Source organism: Equus przewalskii, chromosome 2, assembly GCF_037783145.1.
Source record: "Equus przewalskii isolate Varuska chromosome 2, EquPr2, whole genome shotgun sequence".
NCBI lineage: Eukaryota > Metazoa > Chordata > Mammalia > Perissodactyla > Equidae > Equus > Equus przewalskii.
The window spans coordinates 24552132-24568143 of NC_091832.1; the positions used below are offsets into that span (position 1 = coordinate 24552132).

At 39.4% G+C, this 16012-nt stretch overlaps 1 protein-coding gene across 4 annotated transcripts in view; it reads right to left on the minus strand.

The window, feature by feature from the left end:
- Positions 1-16012, minus strand: part of KHDRBS1 (KH RNA binding domain containing, signal transduction associated 1) — a 37475-nt gene that overhangs the window by 16140 nt on the left and 5323 nt on the right. For all 4 annotated transcript variants that reach the window (XR_011537477.1, XR_011537479.1, XR_011537478.1 and 1 more), the window contains exons 2-7: positions 9830-9954; positions 8572-8688; positions 7217-7363; positions 2032-2165; positions 1330-1531; positions 751-818 (exon numbers count right to left, since the gene is read on the minus strand). Coding sequence is in view for 1 of the 4 variants with exons in the window: in XM_008521891.2 (XP_008520113.2) it covers positions 751-818; positions 1330-1531; positions 2032-2165; positions 7217-7363; positions 8572-8688; positions 9830-9954 (793 nt within the window). In the remaining 3 variants the exon portion in view is untranslated. The remainder of the gene's footprint in view (positions 1-750; positions 819-1329; positions 1532-2031; positions 2166-7216; positions 7364-8571; positions 8689-9829; positions 9955-16012) is intronic.

Below are 16012 nucleotides of genomic sequence, written 5' to 3' on the forward strand. Positions count from 1 at the left end.
ACTACGTTTCAGTTTCACCTTTCTCCCAAATACTTCCATATTTCAGTCATTTTACTGTGCATGTAACACAGGAAAATGCTCACTCTGCCCCATCTCCAAACCACAAAATATTTCCACACATGCATATACTACGTACTCATAAAAAAAACTGTGACAACTACACCAAAGAAAAATGGATACCACACAATTTAAAGTGAAAGGGCACAATCCAAAATTTGCCATCTTAACCACAGTGTATATACACATATATTCATAGGGCTCACTGGAACAAATAAACAAACATAAAAAGAACTGTTTTGTCCCCACTATAGAATGAGGAGACTCCCTTTCAATGAATCACCGATAAGACACATACACAAAAAACATTTTTTAAGAAAAGTGCAGAAAAGAACCTAAGTTATGGTAGTGGGATTCTAGTTTCCTTTTAAACTTTTATGCAACTTTAATGTGGCTGTGGTATTTTTTAATAATAAATCCAAACAATTTAAAGGCATTTTTCCCTTTGTTTCTATGTAGTTACAGCTCAGGAACTTTTCATCTGCTAGTCCCAGATTCTGCACTACAATTTAAGGTTCACAGTTATACAAACTTGCAGACCCAGGTATGTGCCTTACAGATGTTAAAAGCAGAGATACCCTCAAAAGGTGAGCCTTATTCTTCCTTAGAGGTGTGCTTACCTAAACCTCTCAGTTCCTCCAACTCCCTCCACCCACCCCTAGGACATGAAACAACACTTATTGCCTGACTCACCCTTGGCTCTGGCTGTAATAGCCTTCGTAGCCTTCATAACTCTGTTCTGCATATGTGTCATCATATCCCTAGAACGAACAAAATGCAATACAAAGTCAGAATCACAGAGCGGAGGGAAGACAACTATATCCCATGCGAGTGCAGCAGGCTCTGGATGAAAAGAACAGGAATTCCCCTCCAAAATGTTAACACCTGTTGTGGAAGAGTCAAGACAGAAAGGATTATTTTTTAAAAACTGAAACAAAACAACCAATTAAATAAAAAAACCCCTTCAAGTGAGGGCGGGAAATAAGGTATAAAGTTGAACTTCAGTGTTATCAGTAGAGCAGTGGAAGACCCTTAGTAAAACACTGTACATCAAGCCCAGCTTATTTCCTGTTCAATCTACATACACATAGTAAATCATGGTTAAAATGGAAAAATCTTATCATAGTTTAACATTCACTGCAAGAGAAGAAGGAAGATTCTGTATCTTACAAGCAGTCCCTGCCACCTACATCAAGGCCAAGTTTGACACCTACGTCAACTTCCTCTGGCAACCTTCTAGGTATTGGGAAATGGTACACTGTACAAACTTACGTATTCTTCATATGTTTCTGGTGCAGGTGGTGGAGGCAAAGGTATTCTCTGGATGCCTGCTGTCCGTGCTCTTGGTGCTGGAGCACCCCTCACAGTAGGTGGGGGTGGCACTCCTCGAGTCACAGTGGCACCTCTGGTGATGGCTCCTCTCACTGGTGTACCACGCACCAAAGCCCCCCGAGGTGGTCCAACACCACGGCCCCTGCAAAAAGAAAGTTTATTTTAAATGGAGATTTTTATGAATAGGCTACTTTTGTGTTCACATTTGTTTGCAAACTCCGGAGCTAGACAGGTTTTATGATGTCTTAGATAGACTATTATTAAAACAAAGAGAAATGTAGAGGTGGGTAAAGGACCCACACTGGAAGACACTCCAGTTCCCACAGTGGACCTGTGAATGTCTCATCAGTGGACTGCCTTGCAGAGTCTCAACACTCCTTAGAAGTCAGTCAGAAAAGATAAAATTCTAAAGTGAGAGACCATTTAAAAATGCTAGAACTGTCCAAAATCAAAAGACAAAAGTTTTGGCAGGACTGCTGCACTTGACTATGGCCAAAATGCCCAAGATCTAGAATTCCACCCTTGATATAACATACAAATCCTGAGACCCCATTCAAGTTGGAGATAAGAGCATCACTAAGAGAGAGATGCTATTAGCAGTCAAATTTACATCCTATTTCTGATAGTCTCCATTATTTTTACCTGGGAACAGGTGGAGGAGGTGGTGCAGCTCCCCGGCCTCTCACTGGCACCCCACGTCCGCGAGAGGGCTCCGGTACTCCATTCAGGTAGGAGAGCTCTAGAAACTGCTCCTGGCAGATATCGTCCATCATATCCTGCGAATGAAAGATAATGAGGAGTGTTGTACAATATCTCCACCTTCTGCTGAGAAGTCATCTAGCCCACATGAGCCTTGGAAACTAAGAATAGCTTTTTTTTTTTTTTTTTTGAGGAAGACCAGCCCTGAGCTAATCTTTTAATCCTCCTCTTTTTGCTGAGGAAGGCTGGCCCTGAGCTAACATCTGTGCCCATCTTCCTCTACTTTATATATGGGACACCTGCCACAGCATGGCTTGCCAAGTGGTGCCATGTCCGCACCCGGGATCCGAACCAGCAAACTCCAGGGCGCCGAAGCAGAACGTGTGCACTTAACCGCTGCACCACCGGGCCGGCCCCTAAGAACAGCTTTGACAGTCCAGATGAAGACTCAGGTAATTCATTCTCTGAAGTCAAATGGTAGCCTACCTGTCCATCACTTTGAGGAAAGTCTTGCTGGCAGACCCATTATTCAGATGAAGCTCTTTACGATGTGGCCCCTGCCTAGCTCTCCAGGTATCACCTCCTTTCAAGCCATGCTGAACAACCTGTAGTTCAGAACCTGGCATACTCTTACACAACCATTCCTGCAAATAGTTTCCTCTTCCCAGAATAGTAAAAGCCACTACCACTAATTAAGCTCTATGCACTGGGCACTATATAACAAGCTTTATAGAGATTTTTCAGTTTAATCTTCAAAATAACCCTGAAGTAAGTAGGCAGATCTTCCCATTTTATAGCTGGGAAAACAGATTCAGGAAGTATTAAGTAACCAGCCTAAGGACACAGAGCTACTAAGTGGCAGACTAGATGTGAATTCAGAATTACCAGTCTCCCTCAAACTTGTCTTGACGCCAGAGCCTCAGCACCACCCTTAGAAGCACACAACCGTCAATCACTGAGAATATAGTGAGGGCACTGTATTTTTGGGAATAGGCATTAGTATAATCAGATCCAAAGACTGAAGATGAAAAGTCTAAATAAGAACTCTAACCCTTCAATGAAATACATCAATGAGTGTTTCAAGATGAGCAATTAGTTCTTGACAGCTAGATTATGAAACAGATGAGTGCCAAAATAGAAACTTAGAAAAAATACTTAACTTTATCATGAAATATGATATATTTCTCTTTTGCTTTCAATAGTTTCCTTTATACCCTAAGCCTGCTTATGTCTGCTGGTATGAAGTGTTAAAAACTTTAATAACTATATATAGTCTCTATTTTTGTTTTTCCTTAAGATTATTTTGTTTCTTATTTTCAGAACAGTGTTCCAAATTCTTTAATCCACCAGTACTCCTCTAAGCGAAAGTATGTTTTCACAAATTTACAAATCTAGGTATTCTGAAGTAACATTTTACTTTAAATACACTTTACTTTAAATATATTTTAATCATGTTCATCTGTAAACTTGAAAACATATCAATATTCAAAAGTTTTTTTTTTTTTTGAGGAAGATTAGCCCTGAGCTAACTACTGCCAATCCTCACCTTTTTGCTGAGGAAGACTGGCCCTGAGCTAACATCCATGCCCATCTTCCTCCACTTTATACGTGGGACACCTACCACAGCATGGCTTTTTGCCAAGCATTGCCGTCTCTGCACCCAAGATCTGAACCGGCGAACCGTGGGCTGCCGAGAAGCAGAATGTGCGCACTTAACTGCTGCACCACGGGGCCGGCCCAATACTTAACTATTATTATAACAAAGCCAGAGAATTTTATTAGAGGTCACAAACACTGTAACTTTTTCATTTCATATATACAGTTTTAATACAGGTGAACATTTTTTTTTGAAAGATTTTATTTTTCCTTTTTCTCCCAAAGCCCCCTGGTACATAGTTGTGTATTTTTAGTTGTGGGTCCTTCTAGTTGTGGCATATGGGATGCCACCTCAGCATGGCTTGAAAAGCAGTGTCATGTCCGCGCCCAAGATTCGAACTGGCGAAACCCTGGGCCACTGAAGCAGAGTGGGCGAACTTAACCACTCGGCCATGGGGCCAGCCCCCAGGTGAACTTATTAAAAGACTCACCTATTTACTAACAATTTAAGTTCTGTGAATTTACTGAACATTTATTACTGTATTCTTATGACATCTTTCCTAACAAGCCTGCAGAAAACAGATTAGATGCCCCTTGAGTCCAATTATTACCAAAGCAAATATCACCCCATTAGCTAAAATGCCACATGTTGAATAATTCCTGGTAAATTATATCTCACACATGACAGTCAAGACATGTTCTAACTTTCCCAAATTAAGGACTTTATTATGAATTGCATAAAGAATACTCTATTATCTACCATATTTACACATTTTTTTATATCATCTATCATATTTACCCATTTTTCATGAAATGTTGCTATTTTGTTGGACATGGACTATAACTTGAAGAAGTACAATGAAACCTATGTTTCTACAGGTCTCTTCGTTATCATCTAAAATGTATTTTTAAAAATGTATCGAAAGGCATTAAAGTCTTCACTAACTTGGAAGGCCAAGAATACCTCCATCTTGATTCTATGTCTTAAATAATTTCTTTAGAACTCTGTTTAAATTTAAGCTACACAGTCCCATAGTTCTGCAAGGCATGATGAGTACGTTTTCAGTAATTTTTGCATTGTAGATTATTACTTGCTGACAGAATCAGACAGGTGCATTATAAAAAACATCCCATATAACATTTTTAGGCTACCTTTAAACATCACTTACTAAAGGAATATATAAAAGCTTTCATAAAGCAAAGAATCTTCAATCCTGGTAAGCTGAAATCACTGCATTAACTTTTTATATTTAAATTTCTATAAAACTTATTTTATGGAAACTACATTTTTAAAAAGCAAAACTTGTTAGTCCTGAGTTCAATTTCATTTTTAACTCATTACTGGAATGTAATTAGATAAATCAAGTTACAATGTGTAAGAAGCCTATTTTGGCATTATAGAAGAAAATCTTACTAAAATAAAATGAACTATTAGAAAAAAAAAATTACCTGTCTCCAAAATCTAGGCTTTAAATCATTAGACTATATTGCCTTTTTTGTCCAACTGAGGAACTCGCACTCACTCTCACAAGACAGTCTAAAATATTACCTCTTTTGAAAAACCTTCCCTTGATGCCACCACCCCTACTTCCTTCACTTTACCCAAAGCACCACATAGTTTTCCCTACCCACTTACCACATCTTTCTAGAATTATCTGTCTTTCTCACTAGACTGTAAGCTCTTCAGGAACCATTCCTGTATCTTTAGACCCAAGGCACAGTATTAGGCATCTACCAGATAGGGAACAAACGTTTGGGAAGAACAAGGAAACTGAGGCTCAGAAAGTGAAATAACAACTTGTCCAAGATGATGCAGATAAAGCTCCCAGTCCAGTGCTCTTCCTACCATCCCAGGAAGCCTCTCTGGTACAGTTAATGGTTCTAAGGGGAAAATGGAGGACTCTGGTCATGGATGCAAAAATAGGCTCACTTTTTTTCTTCACAAGAAGGAAGAACTGAGTCAAATACCATTTGCAAATCTTTTCACATATTTCCTGATGAGAGCCATTCAGTCTTACTACCTGAAGTATTTTTATATATCCCAGGTGACACAGCTTCAAGAACAGAAGATTCTAGTCACCACAGAGAAATGCCCCACTCAACTCTTCACTTCCTCCTACCTTACACATTACTGTTCCTTGAGACTCACACTGGAGAATCAAGTGACCAGCGACAGTCCATTTGCTCAGATTCTTCCAACTGCCAAATCAACACTGAGGAAACCCAGATCTTCCAGGCAGGCATCTTTTTCGAAGATCCACTTACATGGGAGCCTTGAAAACCTATCCTTTTTGAGAAATATGCTGAGACTGATGACAAAGAGGAGATGACCATTCCCCTGTGGTCCTTCAGAAACTGAGTGGCTCAGGATGCTTCGATACAACACCTCAAAAAGAGTAAAAAGAATTCCCTCAAGGGAAAATTTGCCAGCTCTGAGTTTTTCTCTGGGATGTTTTAAACTGGCTGTTTCAGAGTGAACACTCTAATGATGAGTACTTGGAAGCGAAGCAGCTGCTGAGGCATCTGAGATAGTGCTGGCAGCCTTGGAGCTCAGCATTAGAGGCACACACTGCCTATAAATTTTTGCTCTACCGATTCTCACATCCTCTGACACATTTACTTCCAACTCCCTCATTTTACATAGACAAGAAAACCTAGAACTCTCTCTCACCTCCCCTTAGTTTTAGTGAAGAAATATGATGCTTACTCAATTCTAGTTGAATAGTATTCCAAACGCTTCCTAAGGTTCCAGATTCTCCCGTGGTTATTAAATATTCAACAGTCGTATGTTAACTCTGACAACCACCAGGGCTTGCTAAAAAGGCCAAAATTGCATCATTTTCTACTTATTCAAAGAACGAACCCTCTGAAACGTGACAGGTAACATGGTCTGTCTCAACTCTTTCTGGGCCTTAGTTATATTCTGAACGGAGCTGCACATCAGTTTGTTTCAACATCATCAACAGTCAAGCTTGTAACAATCAAGCCTCCTTCAAATCAAACTCTACTTGAGCAAACTCCTTCAGGAGAGAAAGCCCTACATGTACCCAGGTCAGAATTTAATCCAGTAACACTTTAAGTATATAAGCTTCTTGCTACTATCCTCTAGACTCTTTAGTGTCTAGAACACAAACCCTTGAATGCAGGGGGTTTATGACCCTCTTACTCATTTTCCTATCATAACCTCTCGGTTACACACTAGTACCAAAATACTCAGCTCAGTGAAGACCCTGATAAATCTTTGTTAACCAGATGTTAGCCTCCCAGACACATGTGGATTCAGGATACTGACAACAGATACTGGTATACAATTAAAACCACACTGGACAAGGAAGGGTAGAGTGGCCTTGGGGCACAGTGCTTTGAGAACTAGGTACAAGTAATGGATGACCTCAGAAATACAAACACAAATGCAGAATTTGGTATGCAATTTCGGGTTATCAGAGAACTTGGTTGATAACCCCTGCCTTGGCAACAGCACAAAATCCCAGATCTCTCTTGCTCAAAAGACATAGGATATGGATTTCCTTACTGGTACTAGAAACTTCTTGACTTCCTCCATAGCATGGGCCATAAGAGCATAAGCCTCACATGGCGGTCCAAAGACTTCAATGAAGACATGCAGATCCATATTCAAGTGGGCATATTTGGGGTCTCCACCTTTGCGCAACTCTTCCTCCTATGGAAAACAGAGAAAAACATCACATCACACGGATTAGAAAATGATACCTTCACCTCAAGGGAAAAGGAACATCAAGAAATAACCTCAACATCTAAGAAAAGCAATAAAAGTGTAGGAAGAAAGTAAAAAAGCTCTGGAGAATAGTAATTTAGACAACCTGCTAAATCTGCAATTGGTCTGCTGCTAAAAGTTAACTGTTGTCTTGAATCCCCCATGTATTCACTGGAGCTCTTATTAACAAGGTATAGAAGAGACAAACTTAATACTGGTCTCCATGCAGATAACTGCACTTGTCAAGCATTCATTCATTCATTCATTCATTGCCAAATATTTGCTTTTAAATCCCAGGCAGAGCTGTTAATCACCAGGCTCTTCTTATCTGCGTAAATGGTCGCGGAACTCAAGTTCTAGGGGAGGAAAGTAGTCAGGACAAAGAGAAGGAAATCTCATTAGCTAGAATAACAAACCTCAGCCCTGACTGTATTCATCTAGTGAGAAATGTGACTGGACAAAAGAAGAGGGTCTGAGAAAACAATGTTCATCAATTAGGCTGCATAAAAGGAAGCCTGAGTCAGTTTTTAGGCTGCAGCAGTATGTCTCATTTAAAAAGCTGATCCTAGAAGGCTAAGACTGTTCTGTTTTGGTGGGAAGTTTCTTGGCACTTACAAAGAGTATGGGGCTATGGCATGGAAAAAACAAAGATTAGGTTCTGCTGTCAGGATTGCTTGGAGTTTCTGTTGGAATACTTTCTTTTAGTGGGCCTCACATTCCAGCTGGCTGTAAAACAAACCAGCTAACTAATCCTCAGATTCACCTGCACTCACAACACTATGGTTCTCACTTTCCCATGTTACCAGAAAGGGAATATGCTGTTCACATTTTACTGTCTTTAGTCTGGCTAAGTTTTAGAACCTCCTTCCAAGCTTTCACAGATACGCTTACTAATGCCAAAGTCGCTACTGCTGTTTCCATTACTATGCAGTCAAAAGTCAGGAAGAAAACAATCACCAGGGCACACCTTGGCTCTTCCAGGGTTGCCAATCAAGTAAATTAATTTGGTCTATAATCTGTTAACATCCAACGCTAATTTAAAGGAGTCACACTCTGTACATATACAAGTGCTGGCTCCCATAAGGCAGCCATACTGGACTCTGGCTACTGAAAAGGTATGCAGGTATCCTCTTGCCTCACTAACGTGAGCTTACCTTGGCTTTGTCTCTCATCGAGCCCTTTCCCAAAACAGAAATCTTTGCACCAGTCTCTTCTTGCAGTCTTTTAATTGTATTCCCTTGTGGTCCAAGGATCTTTCCCACAAAATTGAACTGACAGAAAATAAAAACAGATTTCTAAATACATATGGTCCTATAAAACATTTCCGTGTGTATTTATCTCATTTGTCCTCAACAACCCTCTAAAATAGAGTATTACCATTTCCATTTTACTGAAGGATATTCTGATGAAGTAATTAGCCTAAGGTTATACTAAAAGTGGCAGTTCCTAGACTTGAATTCCGGTTTCCTGATGTAGTCTGGTGCTCCCTCCATAATATCACACTGTAACCCTTTTTACTTCTCTTTGTACTTTAACATACATAAACATTTTTTAGGCAGTTACCTCAGAACAGAAGAGACATATGGCACCTTTGGTAGCACTGGTTTAGTAAACTAAATATAACTGATTGCTTTCCCAAAAAAAGGAAAAAAGGAGGAGGAGGAGAAGGAAAAGGAGAAGGAGGAAAGGGAGGAGGCAGACGAGGGTGGAGAAGGGGGAGGAGAGAGGGAGGAGGGGAGGAGAAGAAGAAGAAAGCATTTATTTAAAAGTAAAACTTTGAGTAAGAAATAAAATTAACTCATCCAGTCAAGGATTTGTGTTATATTTCCTTTATTTAGATTTCAGGTCAATCTTTTGACAGAGAGCAACTCCTCGGGGTTCACTTTTTTTCCTTTGAACTTGGAGCCTGAACAAACATTTGAGAAAGAAACACTTTCTTCTCTCTTTTTAAGGAAGATTAGCCCTGAGCTAACAGCTGCTGCAATCCTCCTCTTTTTGCTGAGGAAGACTGGCCCTGAGCTAACATCTGTGCCCATCTTCCTCTACTTTATACGTGGGACACCTGCCACAGCATGGCTTGCCAAGCAGTGCCATGTCTGCACCTGGGATCCGAGCCAGTGAACCCCGGGCTGCCGAAGCAAAACATGTGAACTTAACTGCTGCGCCACCCGGCCGGCCCCAAGAAACTCTTTTTGATAACAAAAAGATGATTATATTTCCTTCCTGGATGTAGCTAAGCTATTAGTTATGGACTTAGATGTTTCAACTGCCAAAAACAGGTACTGCAAGTATGAGAGAAGCTTCACAGGCTTAAGTTTCTGATACATCACAATCTCCAGAAGTCTTTATTACAGCCCATGACTCTTGCATCTACAAAGATAACTCAAAGAAGTGAGGCACTTTTTGCCTTACCTTGGGATACTGCTTGACAGGTATCAGTACCCGCTCCTTCAACTTCATGTTCTTGTGAGAAAATAAATCCAAGTAATTCTCCTCATCATCCTTTTTTGAATCCCCTTTCTGAATCTTCTCAATTTCTGAATAGGACAAATAGAATTTAATTTACTTTTCTTCTGGTAAATAAAGGCAAATCTCCAAGTCTGCTTACAGCAATAACATGGAGTGCTGTATAATGAGACCAAATAGTTCAGAAGAATGTGCTAATTTCAGATACAGACTGGCTGAAAGCACCAAAGTTATACGAAGCCGACTAGAAAACCCAAAGCCTGCTTCTAACAATAGCAGTTTGCTCTTCCACCCCCACCTGAAGACTGTACATGGGACACATTCAAATGTTTCTTAAGAATAAATGGATTTTTACAAGACTAATGGGGTGAGGATGGGGAAAAGAAATGGACTAAAAAAATAAAAAATCTGCACCAAGAAAAAACACAAAGTCATATATTTATGAAGAAACAAAAGTCAGTAATTTAACTATATGATGGAGTGTTCAGTTAAAATCCTACTTTGACAGTGGTGCTTTGGATTGTAGTAGCCCCTAAAAGTTTGAAAGACCTGGCTCTTAACTCTGCCACTCACTAGTTGCGTGAACTCTGAAAAGTTATTTAATTGTTCTGAATTTTGGTTTCCTTATTTGTGAAATGGAGGCAATATATACCTCATGAGGTTGCTATAAAGACAATAAAATAACATATATACACACGCTAATTAAAGCCCATTTCTTAGGAAGAGCTTAATATACAGTCAACATTATCTAGCCCAAATTCAGTTTATGTCCTAAAGTAAAAAAAAAAAAATGCACCAAGATACTTTGAACTCGCAGGTAAAGACAGTTTCATCAGAAAGAACTTGAATATCCAAAACAATTTCCTATCATTGGGGAATTTCATTCATTCAGTGATTGCAAGTTTGAGAGCTTCCTGTGGAGAGGCAGATGAAGGGAGAGATACAGGTATGATCATTAACCTCTACGCAACATTTACTAAGAACCAGGCACCTATCCTGCAAAGCACAGGAGATACAAGAGAACAAGTCAGATATGGTCCCCATCTTCACTAGGTTTATACACTAGTTCCCAGTCTATGAAGCTGGCCATGAAGCACAGTTAAGTAAAGTGACAAGAGTACCAACAGAGACGGGGCAAAGTGTGCAGGCAATGAACAAAAACTAAAAGGTTATATAGTGCACTGCGAGCAGTCAAAATAAGAAATTGATACTCCCTAAAATCACTGGAACATTCTAAATAACACAGAATTTTCTCCTCATAATATTCTCACATTGTGTTTCTATCTTCTACAACTTTAAGGCAAAGGTTCTCAAACTTGCCTGCATCAGAATCACCTGGAGGACTTGTTAAACTAGACTGCTGGGCCCCAACTCCAGCCTGGGATTTGTATTAGGGATTTACAGTTCTAACAAGTTACCAGGTGATGCTGGTATTGCTGGCCTAGGAACCACACTTTGAAAACCAGTGGTTTAAAGGTATCCAGATATACTACCTCAAACACATTCTGCAAATCTACACCTTTAACTGTTAGTTTAAAAATAACTGTTCAGACTAAGTTCAGCTGTGACGTACACAGATGAAAGAAAGTTATTTTGACTCTGACAGACTTCATAAGAGTTCAGAATTTCAAACTCAAGAGTTCTGTTTATTAAACAACCTAATTTCAGATGTTATAGTATTTGGTGAGCTAACTGGCCCACTCAGGCCCAAGAGCACATACTCCCTGTCTTTTTGACAATTAATACTGCTCATTATATTGATTATTTTTTTAAGGAAGAGCCCTGAGCTAACTTCTGTGCCCATCTTCCTCTACTTTACATGTGGGAAGCCTGCCACAGCATGGCTTGAGAAGCAGTGCGTATATCCGTTCCGGAGATCTGAACAGGCAAACCCCAGGCCGCTTTCCACCAAAGTGGAGCGCTCGAACTTAACTGCTACGCCACGGGGCCAGGCCCAGCATATGGTAAATATTCTTAACTAAACCTTTACTCCTATGAGAAGAACAGTAAATGACAGTGCTCTTCACACTCCTATGTTTCATTGCTTGGAATAGAAAACAAATTTGACCTTAAAATTAACAGACTAAATGCTTCATTCAACATCCTGTTTGTTTGCTGTTTTCCTGGTGGTATATCCTGACCTCCACCCCTTCCCACCTACTGCTAATAGTAACTTTTTCTAGCCACTAGTTTTGAGACTACCATCTCTGTATACCTCTCCTCTTGAGCTTCCAGGCTGGAAAACTGGGTGCTTAACCATCAAACGTCCTAAAGGAACAAGTCACATTTCTGATCTGAAAACATCACTGAAGAGATTCTAAAAATGTGGAACAGGGGCCAGCCCAGTGGCGCAGCGGTTAAGTTCACACATTCTGATTTGGCGGCCCAGGGTTTGCCAGTTCGGATCCCAGGTGCGGACATGGCACCGCTTAGCAAGCCATGCTGTGGCAGGCATCCCACATATAAAGTAGAGGAAGATGGGCATGGATGTGAGCTCAGGGCCAGTCTTCCTCAGCAAAAAGAGGAGGATTGCAGCAGATGTTAGCTCAGGGCTAATCTTCCTTAAAAAAAAAGAAAAAGTAGAACAAATTACATACTTCATTTTATCTATGTCCCTGTGTATCCTAATTGCTATCATCTAGTTAGACCCTTCAGCTGCATTTTATACCACTTTCCAGAAACTTTACTTGGTCAGTGCAGGAAGATAAGACTCAAAGTCTGTTAATCTGCTGTACTCCTACAGGAAGCAGGGCTGCAAAAATTGAACCCAGCAGAAAGGTTTGTTTATATGCATTGTAATGCACCCTGTGAATTTAAGGCTTTTCTATAACATGGATCCTTCTGCAATATTTTGAACTAGTCAGATCTTAAATAGAATCCCTTTCCAATTTATCTCACAATTTAAAAAACAATATTAAAGTATTTTTAGAGAATTCAAAGAATAACAATTTAAATAAAACAGAACTGAAAAGAGAGAATCAGGAGGAGTTTATCAGACAAAACAAAAGACTAAGAGGCAACCCGAGCCTTCAAGAGGGTCATCTTCCATGTCCGGAAGGGGAAGGACTGAACATTCATTCAGTGCCTACTATGTCTCAAATACTGTACAAATATTACCTCATATATCCTAAAAAATTACTCAGTGAGGTAGCTGGTACTATCCCCATCTTATAATTGAGGAAACAAACTCAGAGAAGCTAAATCTCTAAGCCACAAAGCTGTTACAGTACCAGAATAAGGATTAAACCCAGATTTTCTCTAACTTCAAACCTCATGCTTTTATTATTGCCTCTCAACGAGGGGATTGTAGGGGAAGGGGGCACTTTATTTAAATAAGAGTGAGCTGATTTTGTAAAATTCTAGGAAGTTTATACCCTTAGACACTGTCATGTGCTAAAAGCAATGAAAGGGCTCTGTGGGTGCCTCAGATGTTCAGTTGCCTGATCTCGCTTTTCTTTTTCTTTTCAATTCTATATTTCTCTCCTTGGCCTCACTTCTCTTGGAGAGCTAGGAGCAGGCTGTAATGGGAAGGAAAAAAAAAAATCAAAGAGAAGCTTCACCAAAATGGCTTGCCCTCAGGCAAAAGTACTTCTAGACAACTTTGTTGAAACTGACTCCTTTGAATGATCTTTGCCTGGGCCTCGGGAGACGCTGGATGTCCTAAGAAAGAAAAGCTCAGGTGTAAACAACACATAGAGGGACCCACATTTCCTAGCCAGATGTCTACAATAATCCTATCTTATATCCAGTGCCTTTTACATGTCTGGAATTTTGTATTTATAACCAGAAATATCCTCATTTAATAGGTAAAGAGCCCTGGGCTCAGAAAAGTTATATAACTTGTCCAAGATCACACAACTAAATAGCGACAGAGCAAGTATTTAAACTCAGGTTACTCTTTACATCAGTCAGCAAATTCAACTTATCTTGTGGCATTTCTTTTACTCTTTTACTGTAACTTAATTTTTCCGTTTTTGGTAGGTCCTATCACAACCAGACTGTAAGCTCCGAAGGATGAGGACTGCTTCTTAAATGCCTGTCTCAGAGCAAAAAGCACGGGTTTTGAAGCTAGACAGAACTGAGTTTAACTCCTAACTCTGTTACATGCTTTGTGTGTGACCTCAGGCCAAGTCATTGGACCTCTCTTAGTCTTCCCTTCTTACTTTTAAAAAGGAAGATAAAAGAGGAGAGAGAGATTTAATGAACATGAAATGTTAATACTAGAGAAGTCTGTAAAAATTATATACAAATTTTATCAACTGGACTGGCTTAACTAAACAGATTACCACTACATTCATTAACTGAACATATGATAAAGGCTGCATAAAGAGGAAGACAATGGTCAAGCTTTCAGGTGTCCAGAGATAGTGTTTGTAGGAGGGCAAGAGTCATAGGATATGTGCTTCAAAAGGTCAGGGGTCACGCCCTCCTCTAGACTGTCAATGCACTTGGTTCATACTTCTAACCACAGTACTCCTTCCCCTGTTAATGATTTCTAGACCCCTTCCATCACTAAACTGAGTGTCTGCCATTCTTAGTACAATGCCTCAGTCACAACAGGCATCTAGAAACGTTTACTGAGTGAAAGAAATGGACTATCAACATCTCCAAATTTCCGCAATGATTCATGCGACTTTATCATTCTCAAATTTATAATTCTCTGTCCTATACCTTTTCTGTTGGCACCACCTTTTGGAATCACAAGTCCACTAAGCTTACTATCTTTGTATTTAAAAATTTCTATTCTTTTTACTTATCAAATTACTTACTGTTTTAAGAAAGAGCACAAAGCAATAGGTTTCTTAATTATTTTTGGGTCATGGGCCCCTTTGAGAATCTGAAAGCTACAGGCTAGCTCCCCAGAAAAAACACACTCTATCTTGCATACAATGTTGACTGATGGTGGGTATTGGTTCAAAAAAATCCCCCAAAGCCTGAGTTAGGAGCCCTCTAAAGAGCTCAACTCTCACATTTCAGGATAGTGGCAAACTCTCTTACGGCATATTGACCATGGTCTCCCAAATCTCTTCTTAGGGCACAACTTAAGAGTTTAGGGCTTTTTTAAAACAACTTTTTGAGATACTTGTAGATTTATATGTTGTTTTAAAAAATAAGAGCTCTCATATACCCTTCACCCAGTGTTCTTCATAATATTTTGCATATCAATAATACAATATTGTAACCCCAAAATTAACATGAACACAACTGACTTTACTCAGATTTCACCATTTTTCATGCACTTCTTTGTGCGTGTGTTTAGTTCTATGGAATTTAATCAAATTCATGTCACCACCACCACAGTCAAGGTACAGAACAGTTCCATCACAAGGAACCCTCGTGCTACGCTTCTACAGCCACAGTCACCTCCCTCCATCTCTCCCTCATCAACTAATCTGTTCTCCATCTCTATTATTTTGTCTTTTCAAGAATGTTAAATTAGTGGAATTATATAGTATGTGACCTTTTGAGATTGGCTTTTTTCACTCATCATAATTCTCTTGAGATTCATCTAAGTTGTTGCAGTTATCACTAATTCACTTTTTATTGCTGAATAGTATTCCATGGTATGGATGTACTACAGTTTAAGTATTCACCTATTTGAGACATATGGTTTGTTTCCAGTTTTTGGCTAAATGAATAAAGCTTCTATGAACATTCATGTAAAGGTGTTGTGTGAACCTAAGCTTTAATTTTTCTGGGATAAATGCCCAAGAGTGCAATTGCTGAGTAGTATGATAAACACAAGTTTAGTTTTGTTAAAAAAATGCTTTATCAGAGAAATATGTACGCTAACAATATTTTAGTTAACCTTGCTAGTATTATGTTCTATAAAAATAGTATTGTACTGCACGTATGACGCCTTACGGGTCTTACTTTTTCACTTAACATTAAATTTCCAAGATTTTTCCCTATTGTTGCATGTCACTGTATTTTTCATTTTCACTGTTGTATACATATTTCATTTTGAAAACCTCACGGTATCCAGCCAATGATGAAACAAGTTGCACCATTCTGTGAACAAGGTGCACCACTTTATGAATGAGGCATTCACGTGCAAAAGTTTCTTTGGGCATATTCCTAGGAATAGTGTTGCTGAATTTTAAGGCATTTGAATGTTCAGCTTTCAGA